This window comes from Canis aureus, chromosome 1, assembly GCF_053574225.1.
Source record: "Canis aureus isolate CA01 chromosome 1, VMU_Caureus_v.1.0, whole genome shotgun sequence".
Lineage (NCBI taxonomy): Eukaryota > Metazoa > Chordata > Mammalia > Carnivora > Canidae > Canis > Canis aureus.
The window spans coordinates 42,654,263-42,677,857 of NC_135611.1; the positions used below are offsets into that span (position 1 = coordinate 42,654,263).

The 23,595-nt window shown below is 38.2% G+C and overlaps 1 protein-coding gene across 3 annotated transcripts in view; it reads left to right on the plus strand.

Moving 5' to 3' along the window:
- Positions 1-23,595, plus strand: part of ESR1 (estrogen receptor 1) — a 277,313-nt gene that overhangs the window by 40,415 nt on the left and 213,303 nt on the right. For 2 of the 3 annotated variants that reach the window (XM_077896968.1, XM_077896956.1), the window contains exon 3: positions 2,147-2,343. In XM_077896968.1, coding sequence (XP_077753094.1) covers positions 2,147-2,343 — 197 coding nt within the window. The remainder of the gene's footprint in view (positions 1-2,146; positions 2,344-23,595) is intronic. The other variant, XM_077896962.1, reaches the window with a different exon arrangement.

Genomic DNA, 23,595 nt, shown 5'->3' on the forward strand with positions numbered 1-23,595 from the left:
TGAACTAGAATTGAAAACTGCAAGCTAGTGTCTCTAAAGATATTAAAAAATAAAGAACTTCCATTTGAGGCTGTCAAACTAAGAGCTATGTCATTTAGAATGGAAAAAAAAAAAAAAAAGGCCAAATCAGAGATGCTCAACTCAAGGAGCCAGTATTTTGTGAGTATTATGGCAAGCATTGTTTGAGAACCTCCACCACAAAATTGTGGACAATATCAATGAGTGATCAGGGCATGGAAGGGTAATAAAATTTCAGCTAAAAGGAAAGATAGGGCTTGTGAAAAGGAGGGCCAGTGAAAAAGTCAATGTGGTTTGGTTATTTGGGTGGGGAGTAGAAGCTGGAAGCATGAGCTTCTATAATAAGAGACCCTGGAAGCTCTATATTCAGTTCATTTTATCTCATCCTAGGTTGCTTTGTTTAAATTTTATTTTTTATTTTTTTAAAAAATTTATTTATTTATTTGAGGAAAAGAGAGAGAGAGAGAGAGAGAGAATGAGCAGGGGGAGTGGCAGAGGAACAAGCAGACTCCTTGCTGAGGGAGGAGTCAAACCTGGCATCCCAAGACCCTGAGATCATGACCTGAGCCAAAGTTAGACGCTTAACCAACTGAGCCACCCGCGCACCTCAGCTCTCTCTCTCTCTCTCTCTCTCTTTTTTTTTTAGTGTTTTATGGGACCCTTCACTCCATGTATCCTTCCAATATCTTTCGACTTTTCTTCTTTTCCTGTATACCCTAAAACATTCTATGAGTTCATTTAAGATATTACCAAGTGCCAACTACATACCAGGTACTGTGTTGGGCTCTGACCATACAACCTCAGTTCTCTTCCACTGCTTTTATTCAGTTGCATATGCCTAGCAAATCCTGGATTGATCTAAGTTCCGGTCCTATATTTGGTTAAACAAGAGATGCAAACTTCATTTCATCTCCTTTTCTGACCTCTTTTCTCTCTGTCTTCTTCAAGGTGTCTTTGTTGAGGCTGTGCCTTCTACCTGTGACTTTAATCCCAACTGCTAGACTTCCCTTGACTTTGCTCTGTTCTGCCTTACTTTATAGCCTCAGCTCTTCCCTCTCTACTGCCCATTCCCTTCATTCTAGATGAGGCTTCCACTTCCATTCTGAAAATCCTTTTTTATCTTTATGTTCTTTAGCAACCACCCCATCTCTTTCTCTACCCATTGTCATCCAAGTTCTCAGAGGAATGGCCTTCACTCATTTTCATTTCCTCATACTCCATTTACTTTTCCACCCACTGGCTTTTGGCCTGTGCTTGGACTCATCTACTGAAATTCCCTGCTGAGGTTCCTCTTCGTCAAATCTAACTGCATTCCATCAGTCCTTGCTTTATTGGACTTCTCTGCCCCATTTGGCAGTATCAATCACTGTTTCTTCCTCCTTAAAATTTTTGACTTCTTCATTTCCTTGGTTATCCTAGAAAGTACTGTTAATTCTCGGGTCTCTTTCTGGGATATATATCCTCTGTGCACTTTTCTAAAGTTAGAATAATCATTTGTGTTTCTCTGCTCTTCTTATTCTACACACTCTTAAAGAGCAGTGTTGAATATTGAATGGCACCTTGAAGGTATAGTCAAGTGATAAAAACTGGTATCCAGGGTTACATGATAATGATGACATAAAAATTTGAATTGTTACCTTTCTATAGATGTTCTGTGTTGTTCATCAGTTCATTTGAGTTTCAAATGCTCCAGCTGGTTTATACTTTTTCTCTATTTCCTAAAGATCCGTAGTGTGTGTAGAATTTGAATAACCATTGGTCTCTGATGATTTTTCATTAACTGTGAATCCCTGAAAAAAAGTGAATAAATCTATTAAAAACCAGCTAATTTCATTTTGTCATTTTCTGAATAATATATTCTGGTGTAGGCAGTCCATTTTTTAAGCAAGTTTGCAATAAACAATTTCCCCTCAAGGTTAATAGAATAGGCAAACACCTTTTGCTGTAACAGCTGGCAAGAGGTAATGAAAGATTAGCTTACATTATGATTCATTATTTCAAAATGTCAGAATAAAGTGGATCTGCTGCATCCCCCAAGCCTCTTATTCTTTAGAAGAGTGTACATGTTTTGCTTTTCTAATGTTAATAGATTCACTGTTTTTATTTTTTCCTATTTCTTTTTTTCCAGGCCAAATTCAGATAATCGACGCCAGGGTGGCAGAGAGAGATTGGCCAGTACCAGTGACAAAGGAAACATGGCCATGGAGTCTGCCAAGGAGACTCGCTACTGTGCAGTGTGCAATGACTATGCCTCAGGCTACCATTATGGAGTCTGGTCCTGTGAGGGCTGTAAGGCCTTTTTCAAGAGAAGTATTCAAGGTAATAGTGTGTTGAAAACAACTTATTTCCCTTTAATCTTGAAGGGAAGCAACTGAAGAAAGAAGGCATATGAGCAGCCATTTGTAGTAGAAAACACTAATACCTGGTAGGTCCATTAGTATCTCTGGTAGAAACATGAAGATAAAAAAGTTCTCGGTAGAAAGAGTTGACAAAGACCAGGGTAGTTGTGGCTGGCTGAGTAATTATGCTCCTTCCATTGGCAAGATCCAAGCAGTCTTGAGCAACTCAACAGGAAGGGGATTTTAATAGCTGGGTTTCCAGAGGTCTGTGCTCAGATATTCATGTGTTGCAGGCAACGGGGCTTATACAATACATGTAATACGAATTGTCTGTACATTACTACCTTCCACCTTGGTTGTGTCCAGATATGGATTCTGTTCTGATCTTTGCTCCAGAGCACCAGTTCTTTGCATCAACTCTAACTTGACTTGTTCTTCTCTTGTTCTTCCTCCACCTCTTTGTTGTCTCAGTAGATGATATGACTTTTGCTAAAATGAGAAGACTCAATAGCTGGTGACCTGTAATAGGGGACATATTATCAGTATAAGCAGTTAGTATTTACTTGTAACATTTCATTCACCTGTGTGCCTTGATCCTTTTTTTATATGTGGCTTACCAAGTCACCCTTATACTGACAGCTGCAATTTATTTTTATTCCAAGAATGTCTATATTGTTGCATTTTAGAGGATGCTCTGGGAGAAACATCAATCATTTCTACTACCCAAAATATCTATGCTAAAGATTCTTTGTCTGACAGGCATAGCAGTCTGACAGGAGTTTAGATTAGCTGAATTAACTTTATCTTGGTTCATTTTATATATATATATATATATATATATATATATATATATATATATATTTATCTCAGTCCATTTTAAAGCAGTTTTTTTGACAGTTCTTACTTTCAACATCTTTTAGAAATCTACTGTAAGATTTGCACTTTTTTTGTTGGGTTTCTTAAATAAAATTAATGATATTCTCTGATAGCAAATTTTTTTTTATACATGTATACACACATATGTAATATATATGTATAAATATATATAAATGTATACATGGATATGTATATATACACATATCTATGTGTTAAAACAACATAGATTATTCAATTTTACCAAATGATACTGTCTTAATTTAGAAAAATGGCATTTCTATTTGGTTTAAGTTAGGATAAGCCCTGAAAGGTCTTTCAACAACCATATTCATTTGTGATATTACTGTTTATTTGCTTTTATATATTCTAAAATAGCATTATTTTCACCAAATATTTAATCTGGTATTGACAAATCATCTGACAGAGGTAGGTTTAGTGAACAGGTTCAATTATAAACTTGACTTATCTGAAACTGAGTTCTCTCATCTGTAAAAATCATTGATAGCAGTGTTCAGCAACAATTTTTTTTGTAAAAATCCAGATAGTAACTATTTTAGGCTTTGCAGTCATTGTTGCAACTACTCAGCCCTGACATTGTGGCCCATAAGGAGCCATAGACAATATATAAGTAAATGGGTGTGTGCCAATAAAACTTTATACACAAAAATAGGCCAGAACTGACCAGAAATGACCTATGAGCCATAATTTGCTAACCCTTGATTTAACGCATGGAAAGGGAATAGATGTTTCTAAATCTAAAGTTTTGACTATTCATATTTATTAAAAACTTACTCTGTACCTGTGCTAGATGTTCTGAGAGAAATCAAAATATGTGTCAGACATAATCTGTATTCCCACAAAATTTGGAATTTATTTGGGAAATTTATTGGGGTGGCAAAGATACTTGTTCTTATGATATAATTAGAGAGTAAGTCAGTATAGGTGAAGTGCAATTATATGATAAAGATAAGGAATATAATAGAAGAATATAAGAAAATAAATATTTTCAGTTATAAAGGTCAAATTACTAAGATTGAAGATAAAAAGGACCTGTCTTCAAGGAACAATACCAATATTCTCACAAATTATTTTTATCCTATTTGTTCAGCATTGAAGATTGTACTGTATAACTTCACATCATACTGAATACTCTGAGCATTAAAGTATCAGAGCAAAAAAAAAAAGGAAAAAAGAAAAATACACTTATAAAAATAGTGAAGGAAATGTGAGCTAATAAAAAATGTTTTATTGGTATATGGCATTATCAAAAGTTCAAACATTTAAAAAAAAATTCTGCTTACTCTTTGATGGTTAAAATATATATCTTATCTCCATCTTACATATACAGACTAAACAGTAGGATTTCATTGTACTATAAATTATATAAAATTGTACTATATATAAACTGCATAAGCTACAATTTCTGCCTGGCTTCAGAAACTTCGTATTATGGTATGAAGTCACTTAAATAAGCTTTACTAAATGAGGTGAATATTGAGTCCAAAGTTTTAGAAGAAGCATAGAAATGAGACAAAGATAGTACCTTTAGACATGAGGAGGGACCTTAAAAATGATTCTGTTTATTAATTCATTTATTTATTCATTGATTGCCTCTACTAGCCAGAACACTGTGGAGAGTCCTGGAGATAAAATTATAGGAAAGACATAGTCCTCATTCTCATAGACCCTAAAAGGTAGTGAGAGAGTTGTGCAAAAAAAATTGGCAACTAAATTACAGTGTGACAAGTGCCAAGATGAGGATGAGTGGAGGGTCTTATAGAGGAGTCCAAATGTCACTCAGTCCTGTTGGGGGTTGAGTCAGGCTATGAGAAGTTTTCTTGATTTAAAATTAAGTCTGGAGGATGAGTCGAGTGAGCAAAATAAAGGAGGGGATGGATGTTCACTCATAGGAATGAGCATATAAGCAAAGACCAGGAGGTGAAAGGGAGTTTGGGGAGCTCTGTGAATAGAAATTAATGAAATTAATTGATCATTAGATTAAACAAAGACATTCTTGGCCATATATTTATTCTTAGATTATGTAAAAACAAACTAATTTATTTCCTTTTTACTTGAATGGTATTTCTATGTATTTGGCTTGTTTGTGCATATATAAAGGAAATACCAGAGCAAGTTCACTGGTTTCTTGTCCCATTTTCTCATTGTAGTTTTGAAAACTTGCAACTAAAAAGTTTTTACTGAACTTCTTTGGCTCTTTATAAGTCATACTGCCCCTCAAACCTATTTAAGGACAGTGAAGGGTCTGATATGTAGGTAGAAACTTCTGAAGATGCTGTAGCTGTCCCTGTTTTTCTTGTTATTTAAGAAGAGAGCTAGAAATGAGTATCCATCAGATTACTCTAGTGCTCTAAGTGTTTTAGTTGAAGAGGTAAAGTGTTTGATTTGAAAGCATACAAATTTTCATCCACTACTTACTGTATAAACTTGATTACTCAAAAAATTGAGTAATGGCTTTCAGTTGAACATATTTTTTTTAAAAGCAAAGTCAAGGATGCTATTTAAGGGAGGGGTAAAATGGGACAGTACATGAGCTTGTTAATCATTGCAGATGGAGAAGCAGTGTTTCTTAAGTTGTGTTGTAGGCAGAGACCTTGGATGTTCTTAAGTTGTGTTGTAGGCAGAGACCTTGGATGAGTTATATAAGCAGATTTGATTATTGGTTCAACAGCCCAGTACTACCTTTGAATATTATTCCAAAGGACAAAGACTCCATTGAGCTCACTGCTTCTCTGACATTATTATTTCTAACGGTCATGAGGTACAGTGGAGTCCCAAGCCTATTTGTATACCACTAGCTATGCTGCCACTTCATATTATCTTTCTCAGATGTACAAAGAAGATAATTAACATTAGATCAAACAGACATGGCCCAGGCAGGTGTTGATTTAAAAGTTAGCTGAGGATCCCTGGGTGGCTCAGCGGTTTAGCACCTGCCTTCGCCCAGGGCGTGATCCTGGAGTCCTGGGATCGAGTCCCATATCAGGCCCCCTGCATAGAGTCTGCTTCTCCCTCTGCTTGTGTCTCTGCCTCTCTCGGTGTCTCTCATGAATAAATAAAATCTTAAAAAAAAGGGTTAGCTGAGACCAGAAGGACATCAGGTGGTATCACAGTGGAATCTGGTTATGATTCAAGGTAGTGAGGTGTTAGGTCCAATAAGGATAACTGACAAGCATTAGGTCTTGGAAAGCATGGGAGGGGGAGGGGAGAGAATTCCAGCACCCTGGATAGCTCCCCAAACAGCAACTGAGGGTAAGCAGAGCCTGACTTTCTGAAGAACCTTGCCTATTTAGCTGGTTCCATCCACTTTGTAGAGCTGTATTAAGAGAGAATTTAGGCCTTTTGTGCTTAGGAAATCACCGTTATTCTTCTAAGACAGATTAGTTTTTGCATATAGTTTCACATTTCTAGTCACCTTCTGGCTTGACATATGTACCCATGCCTGGAAAAGGCCAGCGGGTGGGGAAGAAATGGAGGCTGCTTTCTCATCATGTAACTATTTTATCTCTGGAATCCTTTCAGAGATATAGCTCAAAGTTGAGGCCTTGATAATATATGCACACAATAATACTGAATTTTGATCTCTGTATTCCACACTTGCGCCTCTATCATCTAGTCTCCATGCAACAGCAGGAGAAATCTTTTAAATATATTAACCAGGTCATATGGTCTTTCCCCTAAAACTCATACTGCACTTAAAGTCCAGATTCCTTCCTATGGCTTCAGATATTCTCCACTATCTTAAACCTGCTTATTTCTCCCCACTGTTTAGTGCCATCCAGCTACACTGGCCTTTCTTTTCCTCCAGCACACCAACCATGTTCCTTCCTCAGGACCTCAGCACGTTTTTCCCTCTGCTTGCAACACCCACATCTTTACTTGATTGGCTTCTTGTTATTCAGATCTCTGCCTAAGATCATTTTCTCAGAGAAAAAGATCATGTCATGTCATGATTGTGTCAGTATCTTTAGAGAAGTCTTCCATGATTACCTTACCCAAAGTAATCCTACAAACATTTGCCGCTTGTGTGTGTGTATGTGTGTGTGTGTGTTTTATACTCCATTACCCTTATTTTTTAAGGCCCTTAAACCATTAATGAAGTTCTCTTATTTAATCATTTGGTTGATGATTGTCTTTCTGTACCAGGTGCTGCTTCCCCAGATTCCTGCCTGAACCTGAACGTAAGCTCAGTGAAAGTTGATGTCAGGTCTGCTCTGCCCTGTTGGTTACTGTTGCTCCAATGCCTCTTCTAGTGTTGAGTACACTCTACTCACATAAGTAGAGTATGACAAACGGTCAAAAGAGTAGTAGATAAGACCTGCTAGAGGACCTCAGAGAAGGAAGAGATTTCACTGGGTAAGGCTGGCAGGAGAAACATTAATGCAAGTGGCATATTTGATATAGGCCTCGAAAGAAATGAAGGATTTCCATACGTAACAAGCAGTTTGGAAAGTAATTCCAGAAATGTAAAATGGCATAAACCAAGATAAGCTCAGGGAAATAAGCCTTGAGAGAACAGAGGGCTATTGTCCTCTTTCTGCCTCTTTACTTTTCAGCTTTAGCTTTTTAAAACTAGGCATTCCCCAGCATTTGCAGTCTCTTTACCTTTCCATCCTTTTCTCTAACCAGTTTCCTAGGTGGTCTCATGCATATCTGTTTTGGGCTGAATAGTGCTTCCCCCAAAGCCATATTGAAGCCCTAACCCCCAATACCTCAGTATTTCCAAATAAGTCATTGCAGTTAAATAAGTTGAAGTCATATTGGAGTAGGGTGGACCCTTGATCCAATAGGACTAATGTCCTTATTAAGAGGGACATTTAGAGGGGCACCTGAGTGGCTCAGTGGTTGAGCATCTGCCTTTGGGTCAGATTGTGATCTTGGGGTCCTGGGATCGAGTCCCACATCCGATTCCCCACAGGGAGGCTGTTTCTCCCTCTGCCTATGTCTCTACCTCTCTGTGTGTGTCTCTCATGAATAAATAAATAAAATCTTAAAAAAAAAGACAGGCAGGAGAATGCCATAAGACCACTGAGAGAGAGATTGGAGTAGTGAATCTATGTGCCAAAGAACCCCAAGGATTGCTGGCAAAAACTAGAAGCTATAAAGAAGCAAGGAGTAGTAGTGTTTCCCACAGCTTTCAAAGAGTGCATAACCCTGCTGACAACTTGATTTCAGATTTTTAGCCTTCAGAACTATGAGATAATACTTTGTGTTGTAAAATAGTACTTTACATTTGTGGTACTTTGTCACAGAAGCCCTTGGGAAACAATATTTAAGACCTCAAGGGTCACTACTATGCAGATATCTTCCACATGTAGCTCCTGCCTCAACCTGGCTTCCTCAGGACTCCCATGGATCTTTTTTTTTTTTTTTTAAGATCTTATTTATTCATAGAGACACAGAGAGAGAGAGAGAGAGAGAGAGAGAGAGAGGCAGAGACACAGGCAGAGAGAGAAGCAGGCTCCATGCAGGGAACCTGATGTGGGTCTTGATCCCGGGTCTCCAGGATCACACCTAGGATCATGCCACCGGGGCTGCCCCTCCCATGGATCTTCATCTGACACTAGCCACTCCTCTGGGGAGTGTTGTTCCCTCAGGCACTTACACTTAAAACCTTAGGGTCAGTTATCTTTAGCTTCTCACTCCTGATGTTTCCCATCAGAACTGTAGTGGAGTTCTGTTGAGATCACTTCTCTAATGTGTATTTGTCCAATTCTTACTACCTTTTCCCAGGCTCAGTGCAAGAACTTAATTTTTCTTTTTGCTTTTTCTCCTTCACTTAACCCCTTGCTTCATTTGGTTTTCCTTCTTCCAAGTCATTCTGCATACTGCCAGTCTCCTACTGTGCTTAAAGAAGATAACTAATCATGTCAGTATCTTGTGCAGAAGGCTCTAATGACTTCTATGGCCCAGAGAAGAATCCTTCGACCACCATTCAAGGATTTCCAAGTCACCATTTCTACTTTTGAAGTAATATTTTTATGCCGGACTACCTGTTGTTACTCCAATATGAGCATTCCATTTCTTTGCTGGGAATTCTTTTCCAAACCTACGTGTAAAAGCTCTTCCTATTCTAGTCAGGAGTCATTGTCATCAAACCTTCTCTGCTGTTAATGCAGAAGTTCTCTCTCTCTTGTGGCCTTCTGTGTCTAGGACTGCAAGTACTCGTGTAGATGTGTCTTTTCTTCTTACCGAATGTGAGCACCTCACAGGTAAGGTCCAGATCAAGGCTTTGTATTGTAGGAATCACTCAGTGAATAAAAAAAAAAGTATGAGAGGGGGATCCCTGGGTGGCGCAGCGGTTTGGCGCCTGCCTTTGGCCCAGGGCGCGATCCTGGAGACCCGGGATCGAATCCCACGTCAGGCTCCCGGTGCATGGAGCCTGCTTCTCCCTCTGCCTCTCTCTCTCTCTCTCTCTCTGTGTGACTATCATAAATAAATAAATAAAAAATATTAAAAAAAAAAAAAAAAGTATGAGAGGAAGGTTAGGATCCGTTTGTGGGCCTCAGGTAACACCAAACCATTACATTTTTTCAGTCATGGGAGAGATGGGACAAGATGCACTTTAATTAAGATTAACCTCCCAGAGGCATATAGGAGAGATTACAGAGGGAGAGAGTGGAAACATGGCTGGTATTCTAATATTTCTGGGCTTTTGGGTTTCTGTGAAATGAAGAAAAAAGGGGTTAGATGGAAGGATATTATAATGCAAGAATCTATGTTGTTTTAAGGTGATTCAGTATGAGATGTCTGGGAGAGAAGGAAGTTAAGAGGTTCACATACAGAGGGAAAATAATAGCATCATCACCTGAGCTGAGAAAAGCAAGAGAAAGGCCAATCAGAGAGGGGTTGTATGGTAAGTTCGATTCCATACATACTGGGTTTGACATGGTAGCTGGGTATCCAGACAGTATTACCCAGCAGCTACAAAGAGATAATTAGCACTCTGCAGACCATCCAGGGCTGAAGATTTGAATCGATTGCCTCAATTATTTTGAAAGAAACTTGGTGAAAAGAATGGTTTAACTACTTTCTGAAGGTTGCCCATTATTAATAGTGGAGAAATAACTCCGGAAACTTCCTCTTGATTCTCATAATTATGTATTATGAGTTCCCTGCATCTTCCTAAAACCTTGTAAGAAACACTCTCATTATTCAAAGTGTATGTTCAAGGCCCTTCTAAAGAGGAAAATGACAAATTAGCCCAACAGGGCCAAATGCTGCTCTCAAGGAGTTTACAATTTAAAAGAGAATATGCTAACTCCATCATAGTAAGCTGTAACAAATAGTAAACAGCAGGAATAAATAGAAGCATTTTTATGATTTTCAAATAAAAAACAGGTTTTTTTTTTTTTTTTTTTTTTTATGGTGGGAATCCACAGGCATCTTTTTGGACCCAGAGCTTGCCTAATCCTTCCATTATTTCTACTTCTCATTTTTCCTTTACATCTTATAGTAACATGCATGTTGTACAGCAAAGAAGTAAGACCATTGAGGCCAAAGGGCAGGAGAGTTTCCATGTGTACATATATAACTATCGTGTAATTTTCAAATGAAAGCATTTGTGATGAAACGTTTTGAAAGAAAGTCCTTACCCCTAGGTATTGGTAAATGTGCTAGATGTTTGGCTCCTGGTTCTCATCAGACAAAAAGAAAGGCACAGCCTTAAAAAAAAAAAAAAAAAAAAAAAAAAAGAAAGGCACAGCCTTGAAGTTCAAGAACTGAAAACTTTCTTCCATGTAAGAATGTCATTCTCCTTACTGATTTTAAGTGCTTGTTACTCTACAGCTAGAGTATGAAATTTGATGTATGTGCACATGAATGCATACACTGGAAGAAGGCCTCAGAAAAGCAAAATCATAGTCTTTTTACCTGTGAAATGATAGTGGCTCTTCCTTTTTCTCCCTTTGGCCAAGTAATCTTTATCTTGGAGATAATTAAGACAAAATGCATCTGACAAATAAAATCAGTATAGAACCCCTATTTCTTGGCAGCTCTTGTGGACACAGCTGAAGCTTTCAGAGGTCTTTAAAAACCATGGCAACAAATGCCTTTGAAGGGTAAGCAAAGGTTCCAAATGTTTTTAATCACTGGTGTTTTTTATGCTACCACTTCAAACATTCTTCTCCATTTTTTTGTTCATCTGATTGAAATTAAATTTCCAATTTCCCTACTAAGTGGTTCTGTCCTGGTGATGGCATTGACTGTTTCCATTAAAGTGGTAGAGTTTGTGCCCATATGCAGTGGTTACGCATATCAACAATTCCATTAGAAAGCCCTATTTCGCACAAAATTTCGCACAAAATTATAGATAGTCTTTAATTGGCACATTTTCAAAGGGCATCAACTAGCCCTCACAATTACGTGTCGACATTGTTCTTACAAAACCTACCAATGGTGGCCCAAGGCCCAATTCTGCCCAAGTTTCTTTTCCTTCATAGAAAGCTGCTGTCAATACCCTTATTTTTATTTATTATTTTTTAAAAAGATTTTATTTCTTTATTCATGAGAGACACACACAGAGAAAGAGAGAACCAGAGACACACAGGCAGAGGGAGAAGCAGGCTCCATGCAGGGAGCCCGAAGTGGGACTCAATTCCAGGTCTCCAGGATCAGGCCCTGGGCTGAAGGTGGCATTAAACCGCTGAGCCACCAGGGCTGCCTGTGTTAATACCTTTAAAACGCTATATCCTTTTAAATAGAATGGTCTGTTTTTCTGATACTCATTCAGAAAAACGTATGCTTTGAGATGTAGGCTGCTCATTTCTGAACTATATAATATACCTTACTATTTCAGCTCTATATACAGGTTATACTATAACTTCCTTGCAGGCAAGGACTGTTTTTTTGACTGAAAAATAACATTCAAGAAAAATCTACTTCAAATAGGTATATCATCTAATTTGTAAAATTTTTCTTGCTATAATGTTAATTCTCTCCTCGTGTGCAAGTTATAGGGCAGATTATATATATATGTATATATATATATATATATATTTTAAGATTTTAAAAAATTTATTTATTCATGAGAGAGACAGAGAGGCACAGACATAGGCAGAGGGACAGAGGGAGAAGCAGACTCCCTGCAGGAAGCCTGATGTGGGACTAGATCTCGGAACTCCAGGATCACCCTGAGCCGAAGGCAGACGCTCAACTGCTGAGTCACCCAGGCATCCCAGATTTGATATTTTTAAAGGAAAGAAATATTTGACTTGAGAGAGAATATAGTGAGGAAGAGCACTTCTATTATTTTCCCCACATTTTATTTTTTGTTAGCTGCAATAAAAAGAGATTTTATTTTTTTAGTTGCTAAGAAATAAAGGAAAAAAGAAAACAACTTAATTATTATTAATTATTAACTATAATATCTCTCTGCAATTAGGTACTGTTCCCCATTTTCTTTGAGAAAGAATACATGGATTTAAATTTTTTGTCTGAATCATTTGGCAGTTTCAAAATCATGTATGATGTATTAGGAAGTATGGAGTGAATGGGTGGCTAGATTACATATATAAATATGAATTTTTTTGTGATTGAAATCTAAACACAGTGACTTAAAATAATGGCTGCATCACTTCAGTATATTTCATTAAGTGACACATGCAATATTTTCCTTATACGCCAGAGAATATAAATTACAATTCTTAAGATAATCAGATTTCATGATTGTTTTGTTCCTTTGACACTTCAGACTTACTAATAAGGAAATTCATTTGAGCAGTGTGTAAGAGTGCATTTGCCACTACTGTTAACCAATGCCATAGTGGTACCTTATAGTCATCATAGAGATAATTTTCTCCTTTATTTTTATTTATTTGTTTGTTTGTTTGTTTGTTTGTTTGTTTATTTATTTATTTTTGATTGCTAGCATGCCCATTACTCCAGGGATACCCTTGCCACTGCACAAGCCCCTGCAGACCAGCTCTGTCTTTTCCTCTACCTCATGCACAGTCCCTTGCACTGCTCCAATGCTTTTCAAGTTAATTTGCTCCATGTCATCACCAAACCCTCTGGGACTTGTGTTTCCTTACCTGTGTTATCTGGTACCTACCATTCTCTCCCCTTTTCACCACCCGACCTGACTTCTGAGGAGTGTGGCCTCTCTTCTACTGGACTCAGTTCTTGGTTTTTCTTACTGTACTCGTCCAAACACATGTGTGCACACCCACAGACCTCTCTGCATGAGTTCCTCACAAATGCAAAAATCTATAATCCAGAGACCCTGAAGTCCAATGAAGGATTCAGCTTGTGCACAAAGGGAAAGGTTGTAATAATACATATTACACCATAGACAAGTTAAACACAGCACTGTAAGAGATGTTGCAAAGCAGGATACAGGAACAAAAGGGTGTTTAGGAGAAGTTATAAGTTGAGAGGAGGGAGCAGTCACAATGTTTTGGAGTATATCCAAAGACATTGTGGAGGAGATGGTGCTTCAACTGGTGTCTGTCCTGAGGACCAGGCAGAGAATTCTACTGATAATATGTTGTGCTCCATGATTTCTTGTTGTGATTTACATCCTCCCTTCTGCATGTTCCATGCTGTGCAGTGATATATAGTATTTTAGAAGAATGTAGGTTTTCAAAAACCACACATTTAAAAAACATATTCCACGTGTATATCTGTACTGCTATTATTAGCAATTAAATCTATTATGTATCCAGAAGTTAATAATACTTTCTTCATTTCCAGGATGTGAGTAGTGTTTTATTTCAACTTATTTTTGAAGTTGGACCTGAGTGATGTTAATAAATATCTAAAGATGTTCCTCTGTAGTAATATATTCTGGAGGTAAAAATATGTGATAGTTGATGCAGAAGAAAACAGTTGGTCCCAAGTTAAGGTATATTTAGGGAGGCTTGTCTTAGACTTCATAATTTTTATGTTTGCAACTTTCTTGATATTTTTCCTGGTTTTAGTTTTATGAGATATTTATGAAGGGATGTTTTTTAAAACGACCAGAGACTTTTGCTTTCGAGAATTGACATAAACTTTTCCATCATGTGAACCATTAGTAGGTGATAAACGTGTAGCAGCAAACTTGATCTTGGAGAAGGAAGACAACAGTTTGGTTAGTTTTCATCAATTGTGTGCAGGATATTTGAAAGAGTTCATTTCCCCTCCCTCTGTTCTCTCTATAATACTTGGTCTTAAGGTTGGGACTATTGATGCAGTTGGTGTATGCATGAGATGCCACAGTGTATGAACGTAAATCCCAGAAACGGGTTTTTTTCATTCTGCTGCCTATATTTTTAAAGATTTTATTTGTTATTTGGCTGAGAGAGAGAGAGAGAGAGAGCGAACACAAGCACAAGCATGGGTACCAGCAGAGGGAGAGGGAAAAGCAGACTCCCCGCTGAGCAGGGAGCTCAATGTGGGGCTCAAACCCAGGACCCTGGAATCATGACCTGAGCTTAAGGCAGGTGCTTAACTGACTGAGCCACCGGGGTGCCCTCATTCTGTAGCCTATTTTGGCAGTATTCCTTCCTGAGTTTTTGTAAATCCAAGGGAGGGGCAGGAGAAGCAGAGTGTGGCTGGCTGGGCTTTGGGACATGGGGATCCATCTCCTTTTTCATGCTTTTGTTCCCACATCTGGTTTCTGAACCAGTTAAGGGTATCAGAGTCACAATCCCTAATTTTGGATCTGTTTTTCCAAGAAATACAAATACTGTTAAGAGCCTTGTAGACCATCATTGCTCATAAAATGCTTCTTAGTTTTTCTGAATACGAGATAGGAGAAGGAGCTTGAGACAAAGGTTTCTTGTAAGCACATTCTTTTATGTTTGAGTGTATATGTGTATATTTTGCATATACACATGCACATGAACATAGGTATATACATAATTATGCATATTCATATACATACATATATAGAGGGAAAGGAGTATGTACAAATTTTGGAAATATGTACTATAAAATATTAACAGTGAGTATCTCTGAGTGAAAGGATCATGGCTAAATTGTATTATTTCATTTATGTACATTTTAATCTTCCTACAATAAGCATTTTTTACTTGTAAAAACAGTATTTTAAATATCTATGTTGCAATTGATTAACTGATTTCACACTAGTATTTTCCTTACTCCTTTCTAAGTAGAGAAAGATTATTATGTGCCTAGCAAATCTTCATTCTTTATAATCAAAATGTCTTTATTCTTTGTTTGCAAGAGGACAAGTTTGCATTGAAGTAGAGCTTTCATTTTATTATTCATGAACCCAAGCGATATTGCATCAGGTGGATATTAGGTAGCTGAGTCCCACAAAATATTATTTCTTTTGAGTTGTTGAGAAGCTATAACAAAGGAAGAGAAAGAAAGGCCTTGTGTTAATGATACCACTGGGAATCTAGGTCTTTAGAGTAGCTAACCAGACCAACAAGGATGAAGTATTATTGTCATGCAGCCAAACAATGATTGTTTACTCTGACCATACATCCCAGGGAGCAGGAGCCAGCCTCTGGGAGGGGCTGGGTGTTACCACTTTGTTGATTGCAGTTGCTTGGTAATAGAACTGAAACCTTGCAGAAAGGAAAAATTGCAATCCTGATGCCCAGATGTAGGGGCTCTTAACTTCATTTTCATATTTCTCAGATCCCATTACCTTCAAAAGTCTTCTTTATAATCCTAAAAGATGCCCTCAAAGTCTTAAAATTTAGTCATTCAAGATGACTAGGATTAGTGAGAATTTTTTTCCTCTTTGATTTAAATATGGCAGTACAACCATTGAAATTCATGAAGCTCTGAGTTGGGATTTGGCTTTCATCCCTTGGTGTCTTAGCTTTTGTCTAAGGCGCTAGACTATGTATGCATTAGATTGACATTTCCAAGACCTTTCAAGAACAAGGAGATAAAATTTGAGATCCTGCACATGATGGTGGTTATATTGTTCCTCAGTGTCCGCTAATTGAGTAAGCACATTCTGACAGTTAGCTTTCATGAAAGGAGTGGTGCTTTCCAATGCATTTGCATCTTAGTTTGCCATGAAGCCCACACATATTTGAATTACTGCATACATCAGGCCAGTTTGGAGACAGTGCTTGATTGTCACCTTGACTGTCTGCCCTATACCATGAACTCCCTGTGCCAGTGGCACCAGAAGCAACTGATGCAGCTCCAGCAATTCATTCTGCTCCTACTTCTTTATTTAGAAATTTTGTATTTTTTTAATTTTGAAGATAGTTGGATAAAAGGTAGGAAAGTCATCTTGAAGTAGCTGGAAAAATTGAAAGCAAAAAGTTATCTTTGACTCTAATGGACTAATCACTGTAATGATTCTATTTTTTTTTGTTGTTGTTAAAAAGTAAATCTATATCTTTAAGAAGGCCAGAGGATAGAAAAATCCCCAATGACAAGGTGCTGACACTGTCTTTTGGTCTACACTATCTGAAGTCCCAGGAAGTTCTAAGCTCTATGTTGGCTCCTGGCTGCCCCAGTTCAGGATCAATAGTGCAAACGTAGAGCATCTTCTTGCTGCTCATGTGCCCCTAGTATAAGCTGTTTCTTCTTTCCACAGGGCAGAGACAGAATATTTTGTTGCATTAACTCTTAGAAATATCACAAGCATCTTGGTGATTTTCTTTTTAGAGGTATTAAATTTTCTCTCTCGATTTGCCTAATGCTGGAGCTTCTTTATTCAAATTAATTTTAGTTTTTGAGGTCATTCTCTTTTAAAAGCTCTTCATTTCCTTTCTTTCTTTTAAAAAATATTTTATTTACTTGAGAGAGAGAGTGTACAAGATGGGGGAGGGAAAGGGAGAAGCAGACTCCTTGCTGAACAGGAAGCCCGATGTGGGGCTCGATCCTGGGACCTGGAGATTACGACCTGAGCTGAAGGTAGATGCTTAACCAACTAAGCCACCCAGGTCCCCTAAAGTTCTTCATTTTCACCACCCTGAGAAGAGAGCTCTTTTAAAATACTGTCATGACTACTAAATCAGTTCATTTACTCTTGTAGAATTTGCTTACACATGGCAAAAGCTTTAAGAGCCAAGGAACCATTGACATGGACAAGGTAAAGAAAGTTGGAGGGGACTGAGGAGCAGAACAGGATCATGGGATGTGCATTCTGGCAGCTGATGTGGGTCCTGCCCTCACGATATGGAAAGGCTGCTTTGCTAGAGGAGAGACAGCAGCTGATTTGGAAGTAGACCTGGCAACCAATCACAATAGACACACAGGATTTTGAGGGCAAGGACGGGGAGGATTCTGAGATGTTGAGTCAGGATGCTTAGATTTTTTTTCTTTCTTTTTAAATGGTGCATTTGGACGACTGAGCAATAAGACTGGAAGTTGAATTTGAGATGTGTCCTAGCCTACTATCCTGCTTCTTGATCCATTCCTGTTTGTACTTAGTATTTTATCTGTGAATTAATATACTACATTCGATTGCTTTATTCTTTGCCCTAATGAGTTTAGCTTTGTATTTTAAGAATGCACAAATTCGCTCACACCTGGTCCAGTGGAGTCCCATTTAGGATTGCCCTTTTGCTTAAAACTGTAACTGGATTAGGGATTGCTGTGATTTATGCTTCATGGTATGAAGTCACTTAAGTACTTAATAGTGTATTTAAAGTGAAAGGAATAGAAATTAAAGACTGAATGATTTATCGAGAAATAACAGGTCAAATTGATTTATTTTTGGAAAACTTAGTAGAGATTTGTTCCTTTCTTCAAAATCTGCTTTGTTTCAATTACCAATTAAGTGGGGTGAACTATTATAAGAAGGTGTATGAGTCAGGCTACGGTAGCATTCTTCCAAGAAAATCTTTACAAGAGCAGTCATTATGGGACTATCTGCTTTGTACCTGCCGATATGGCAGTAGATCCAGAAGGGGTCAGAAAAACAAGGCTTCATGTTCATTAACCTTTTACTTTTTCCTTCTTTCACTCATTTTTTTTTTTCAACTTGCATGACTTATGACTTGCAAAATAGCATGACTGATCTTTATCCTCTATTTTTTGCACTTTTGATCCAGGTCATAGTTTGTCACAATTTATAGAAGATAGCTAATAAAAATGATTATCATATGAGAATCTGCTGTATAATTATAAATTGCCATAAAAATATTATGGTTTATCAGCTATGTAATCTAAGAAAATGTATTTCATGTATTAGATAGATCTTGTTTCAAGTGACCAAAATCAAATTCAAACTAGTTTTGGGGTGGGGGGCAAAGGGTAAGTTTTGGTGGAAGGCTACTTGAGTGTCTTGGTCAACTGCAATTATGGCAGGGGTGTAGCCAGACCTCAGTGACTGTGGGACCAGGGTCTTAGAATCTGTCAGGACCCCAGCCTTGCCTCTGTGCCTCTCCATGTGCCAGCTTCTTGCTGTCTGTAATCTTGTGTTTTCCCTAAGAAGGGAAGCAGGATGGGCGGCAGCTGCCATGCCTTATATCCTGTGACATTCTTCCATTTAGAAGATATTAGCAGAAGGGCTCTGATTTGCTCACCTTTGGTCAGGGGCATACCATTAAACCAACTGGCTGTTGTTGTGGGACAGAGTCACATTTCACAGTGATCCTGGGAGCTTACCCTATATAGGGGGCTGTTCCAGAGAAAAGGATAACATTGTGAACCAAATACCCCTGTTAGTGTCTACTTTTCCTGGTGTCTCTGAACTTCCATTTCCTCAGTCCTAAGTGGCACAGTGATTTCTACCTTGCTAGACTGATAGAGTGGTTAGGGATTATGTTTAACCTATAAATGGCCATCATCATTATTACCTCTAACTGGCTTTATCAAGTTTCCTCTAGGATATCTTTCTACTCTACAGCTAAGTAGAGTAAATACCTTACCATTTCATTATTTTGCTTCTATATCAATCTTTACCTTACTTCTTAAATATAAATTACTCTCTCGGGGACCCCTGGGTGGCGCAGCGGTTTAGCACCTGCCCTTGGCCCGGGGCACGATCCTGGAGACCTGGGATCGAATCCCACGTCGGGCTCCCGGTGCATGGAGCCTGCTTCTCTCTCTGCCTCTCTCTCTCTCTCTCTGTGTGTGTGTGTGTGACTATCATAAATAAATTTAAAAAAAATTAAAAAAAAAATTACTCTCTCATAGCCAACACCTGAAAGTTAGTTCACATTTCCACTCCCATACCAAAGGAAGACTGTCAGAGATTTGAAAACTTCTCTGTGGATGTCTACCTCTTACCTGTGCTTCTTTAACTTACTGAGAATGTTGGAGTGCACCTGGGTGGCTCAGTTGGTTGGTCTTCTGACTCTTGATTTCAGCTCAGGTTGTGATCTTAGGGTCATGGGATCAAGCCCTTCATCAGGCTCTGTGTTCATCAGGGAGTCTGCTTCTCTCCTTCTCTCTCTGCCCCTCCCCATGCTTGTGGGCATCCTCTCTCTCTCTAAAATAAATAGATAAATCTTTGTAAAAAAAAAAAAAAAAAAAAAAAGAATCTCAAGCTGGGGCACCTGAGTGGCTCAGTTGGTTGAACATCTGACTCTTGATTTTGCCACAGGTCATGATCTCAGGGTTGTGAAATAGAGCCAGCTGTTGGGGTGCTGGGCGTGGAGCTGCTTGAAATACTCTATCGCCTTCTCTTTCTGCCTTCCCCTTGCCTTCTGCTGGCACACGTGCTCACTTTCTCTCTCTAAAAAAAATGTCAAGCTTTGGAAGGATGCCTGAGTGGGTCAGTCAGTTAGGCATCTGACTCTGATCTCAGTTTAGGTCTTGATCTCAGGGTTGTGAGTTGAAGCCCCCATGTTAAGATCCATGCTGAGCATGGAGCTTAAAAACAGTTCAAAAAAATAAAAATATTGAGCTTTGGAGAGCACAGTGTATCGTTGGGTCTCTTAAAATATCAAGTATAGGTATCCTTTGTTTTCTGAAAGTTCATGTTAGGACACTTCACTTTTATGAAAGATGTACATTAGTAATAGCTTTTATTGTAAAAGCTAAAGTCCTCTTCAGATTTTTTTCGGCTATAGTAAAAAAGGTACTATAATGTCGGTCTTCTGTAAAAGCAATGTGGCCCTAATGCAAACTTTTGGAAAGCAGTGGACACTCTTTGCTTTATACCATTTTGTCTTACAAAGGTTTTCATAGGAAAGTTCTACTTTTGAATGGGGAGGGGGCAAAAACCTATATGTAGCTTCTTACATGTAGCAGAGACTCAAAATTACTTGAATGTTTTTTTCTGCTTGCACCACTTCTTTTTGTAAAACTTTTATCTAGTCTTTCCTTAGTTAAAATATCCTTTAAAAAAAGAGCAAATATAGTGTTTAACTTGCACTGTATAGAATTAAGGGCAAACACTTTTTAAATTAAAACTTGTTGGATGTATAGATCATTGAGATAGACTTTATCCTATGGTTAGATGAGTCTAAATAGTCTGTTTTAAATCTTGCCATGTCTTTGATAGTGACACTAAAGAGTACAATCTCTTTTTATGAAAGCATTCCCGAAGAGTGGGCTCTGCTTCCAAATTAGTCCAGAATATTTTAGTAAATTAGAAAAAAAAACACAACTTCATAATAACCTTTATAATTGCCACTTCAGAATGGGAATTTGGAGTGGTACCAAGTTATTAATCAGTAGAAAAGAGTAGATTTCAAAAAGGTAATTATACCAAATTTAACACCTCTTGAAATATATTTTGTTTTATAAATGTAGTCCTTCCTTGTTCTTATTTGTAAGCAATGAGGATAATTCAGGTACCTTGAATCAGAAATCAGAGTACAGATTGGCTTAATAGTTTGGGGCTTACTTCTGGCTATAGATGGCTTTTATCCTTTATCTTCTTGGACAGAAAAGGCGACAACATTCTCCTTAAAGCCCAGAAATGAGTTATTAGGGTAGTTTAGCTCTATTCGAAGAAGCATGTTATGACTTCCCCACATTCCTGGACAGTTAGACTGTAATTCTTGGTTGTTTAGAAAGGTGCTTGAATGTATTTTAAGAAGCTCGAATAAATGAATATTTTTCTTACAGTTTTGCTTGCTTTTTCAAGCACTAGAATAGTTTCCAGGTCTGACAGTTAGCCTTATGCTGACTGGAGTGAATTTTTTTGATATGACGAACTGTTTTGGATGATTTGCACTTGACTGCATAACTGTAGCCTCGCAAGTTACATGATGTGAAGAGAATTAGTTATGGCTTTTCTATGGATCATCTTATTTAATCTTCCACAAAATCCTAGGAAGTCAGCTCTACAATTGCTCCCATTTTGTAGGTGAGGAAGCTGAGGCATTTAAGAAATAAAACCAGTATTCAACCCAACTAGTTGGAATTCAGAACCCATTGTGTTCTCTCTTTTTTCCCCCCCCACTGTGTTCTCTTAACTGTTGTGTTTTATTGACTCCCTCAATGGAGGAATGCTTCTAATAGGGTCACTGGGAATGGGGGCTGCCACTGTAGCTGGCTCCTCATCCCACTAGGTTTAAAGGCAAGAAGAGAGAGGAACAGAGTGGCTAGGATTGGTCCTGCTTGCCAAAGGGAATGGGGCTGTTAGCATGCATTGGGCAGAACCTGGGGCACCCTGTGTGCCTCCTTATATCCTACTTGGCAAAGGTTAAAGGTGACTGATGACTTCACCCTCTCTATGGAGAGGAGAACTCCTGTCCCTCAGGAATAAAGGTTTGGGTCAGCAGAAGGGATGCCAGACCCAGCAAGGGTAGGGGGAGGGTCACAGATACTCAGGATGGCTTTGTGACAGGAGCAGAAACAGACTGGAGCCTCTGCCTGTGGTTTGGGTGGTTTGGGTGTCTGCTACTTGTTCTTTCCTGGAGTTTCTGCAGATCAAAAAACACAGCTCATGCTAGCCCTTTTTCTATTCTTTATAAAATAAATGTGGTAAATTTTCCTTTGCTTAACAAGGTTCTGGTGGTTAAGTTTATTACTCAGTCCGTGGGTTGTAAAGTAGAGAGAAATAACCATTGAATGGGTGGTAGCAGAACTAGAAAAGGAATGAAGATTGTTAATGCCAGGTTGGTTTTGGTTGGAAATTTTTAAAACACTTTTTAAAATTGTTATTTTGATTATTATTTAAAAAACTATGAATACACATGCTACATGTTAAACAGTTTAAGATGATACAAGACCTTCCTCTGGTCTCTACCAAAATCCATACTTCCTTTCTTGATCGGTAAACTCTATGAATAGTTTCATCCAAAAATTGCACATACACATATATACACACATACACATACACTTACACGCATATATATATTTTGGTTATATAAGTGGCATTATACTCTACACATTATTCTGTGAATAGCTTTCCTCACTGAATAATATATATTGAAGATTTTTCCGTATCAGTAAATAGATGTACTCATTTTTTGGTCTCATTTTTTAAAATGCTATATTTTAGTCCATAGTGATACATTCTGTTGGCACAAAGTTTTAAGTTTGACCAAATGTTTACATATATTATCTCTGGGCCTCATAGTAGCCACTAAGGGAGGTATAAGAGGCCTGGTTCACCTGGGATCCCATGAAGCCTTGGACTCAAACATGAGCCAGTGCTCTGAGCACGGTGATGTTCCCCAGATACACCCATATTCCTTCCATTTAGTGCAGCAACCATAGATGGAAATCAGTTCTTCAGCAGGAAAAAAAAAAAAAAAATCAATCCAGAACCCTAAGAAAACAAATGAAAAGTAAGTATGTCCGTCAGGAAGGGAGAAAAGAGAATAATCAAAGTTTAGAACCAGAATGGGCTCTTCTTCCCTTTCCTTTCATAGATGAGAGCATGAGGCCAAGAATCCAACAATTTAGCTTGTGTGGGGCACTCATGCCATTTTCTTTCTGGAAGTTTTTTTCCTAGGTTTGTGGGGTGGGGTGGGATAGGGAGGAGATTTTAGATTTTTCCAAGCTCTCTTGTTTTCATTAGTTGGAATGAGCTGTGGACAGGCATATAGACTGAAAAGTCTGAACACCCTGGAGAAATGAGAAAACTCCTTTCTGAGCATTGTGGAGTGGCTCTTCTGAGAATTCTCCTCATAAGGCAGTCTGGCCACATAGACCTGCTCTGTCTGGATGCCCAGGAAGTATGGATTTCATACATTCCTGCACATTTGTTTACTGAGCATCTAACATTCATCTAGCTCTTCACTAGGCCACAGGGCTATGTGTCAGAGAAACTGTCCCCAACCATGAGGACTAGAAAACATGTGAGATTATCTGTGCTATTTTGGGTTAAATTTACCATGAAAGGTTCATTGGCAATATTGAATGAACCCATTTATTTCTATCTGTTGAGAGAAATTGTTACTCAAGCCAAGAATATAGAATGGTAGTCATTTCTAAGTCTGACTGACTATCTTTTGGCTTATTTCCTCATTTTTGAAATAGACTTAAAGATAAAAAGAGTAACTAAACTTGTGTTCAA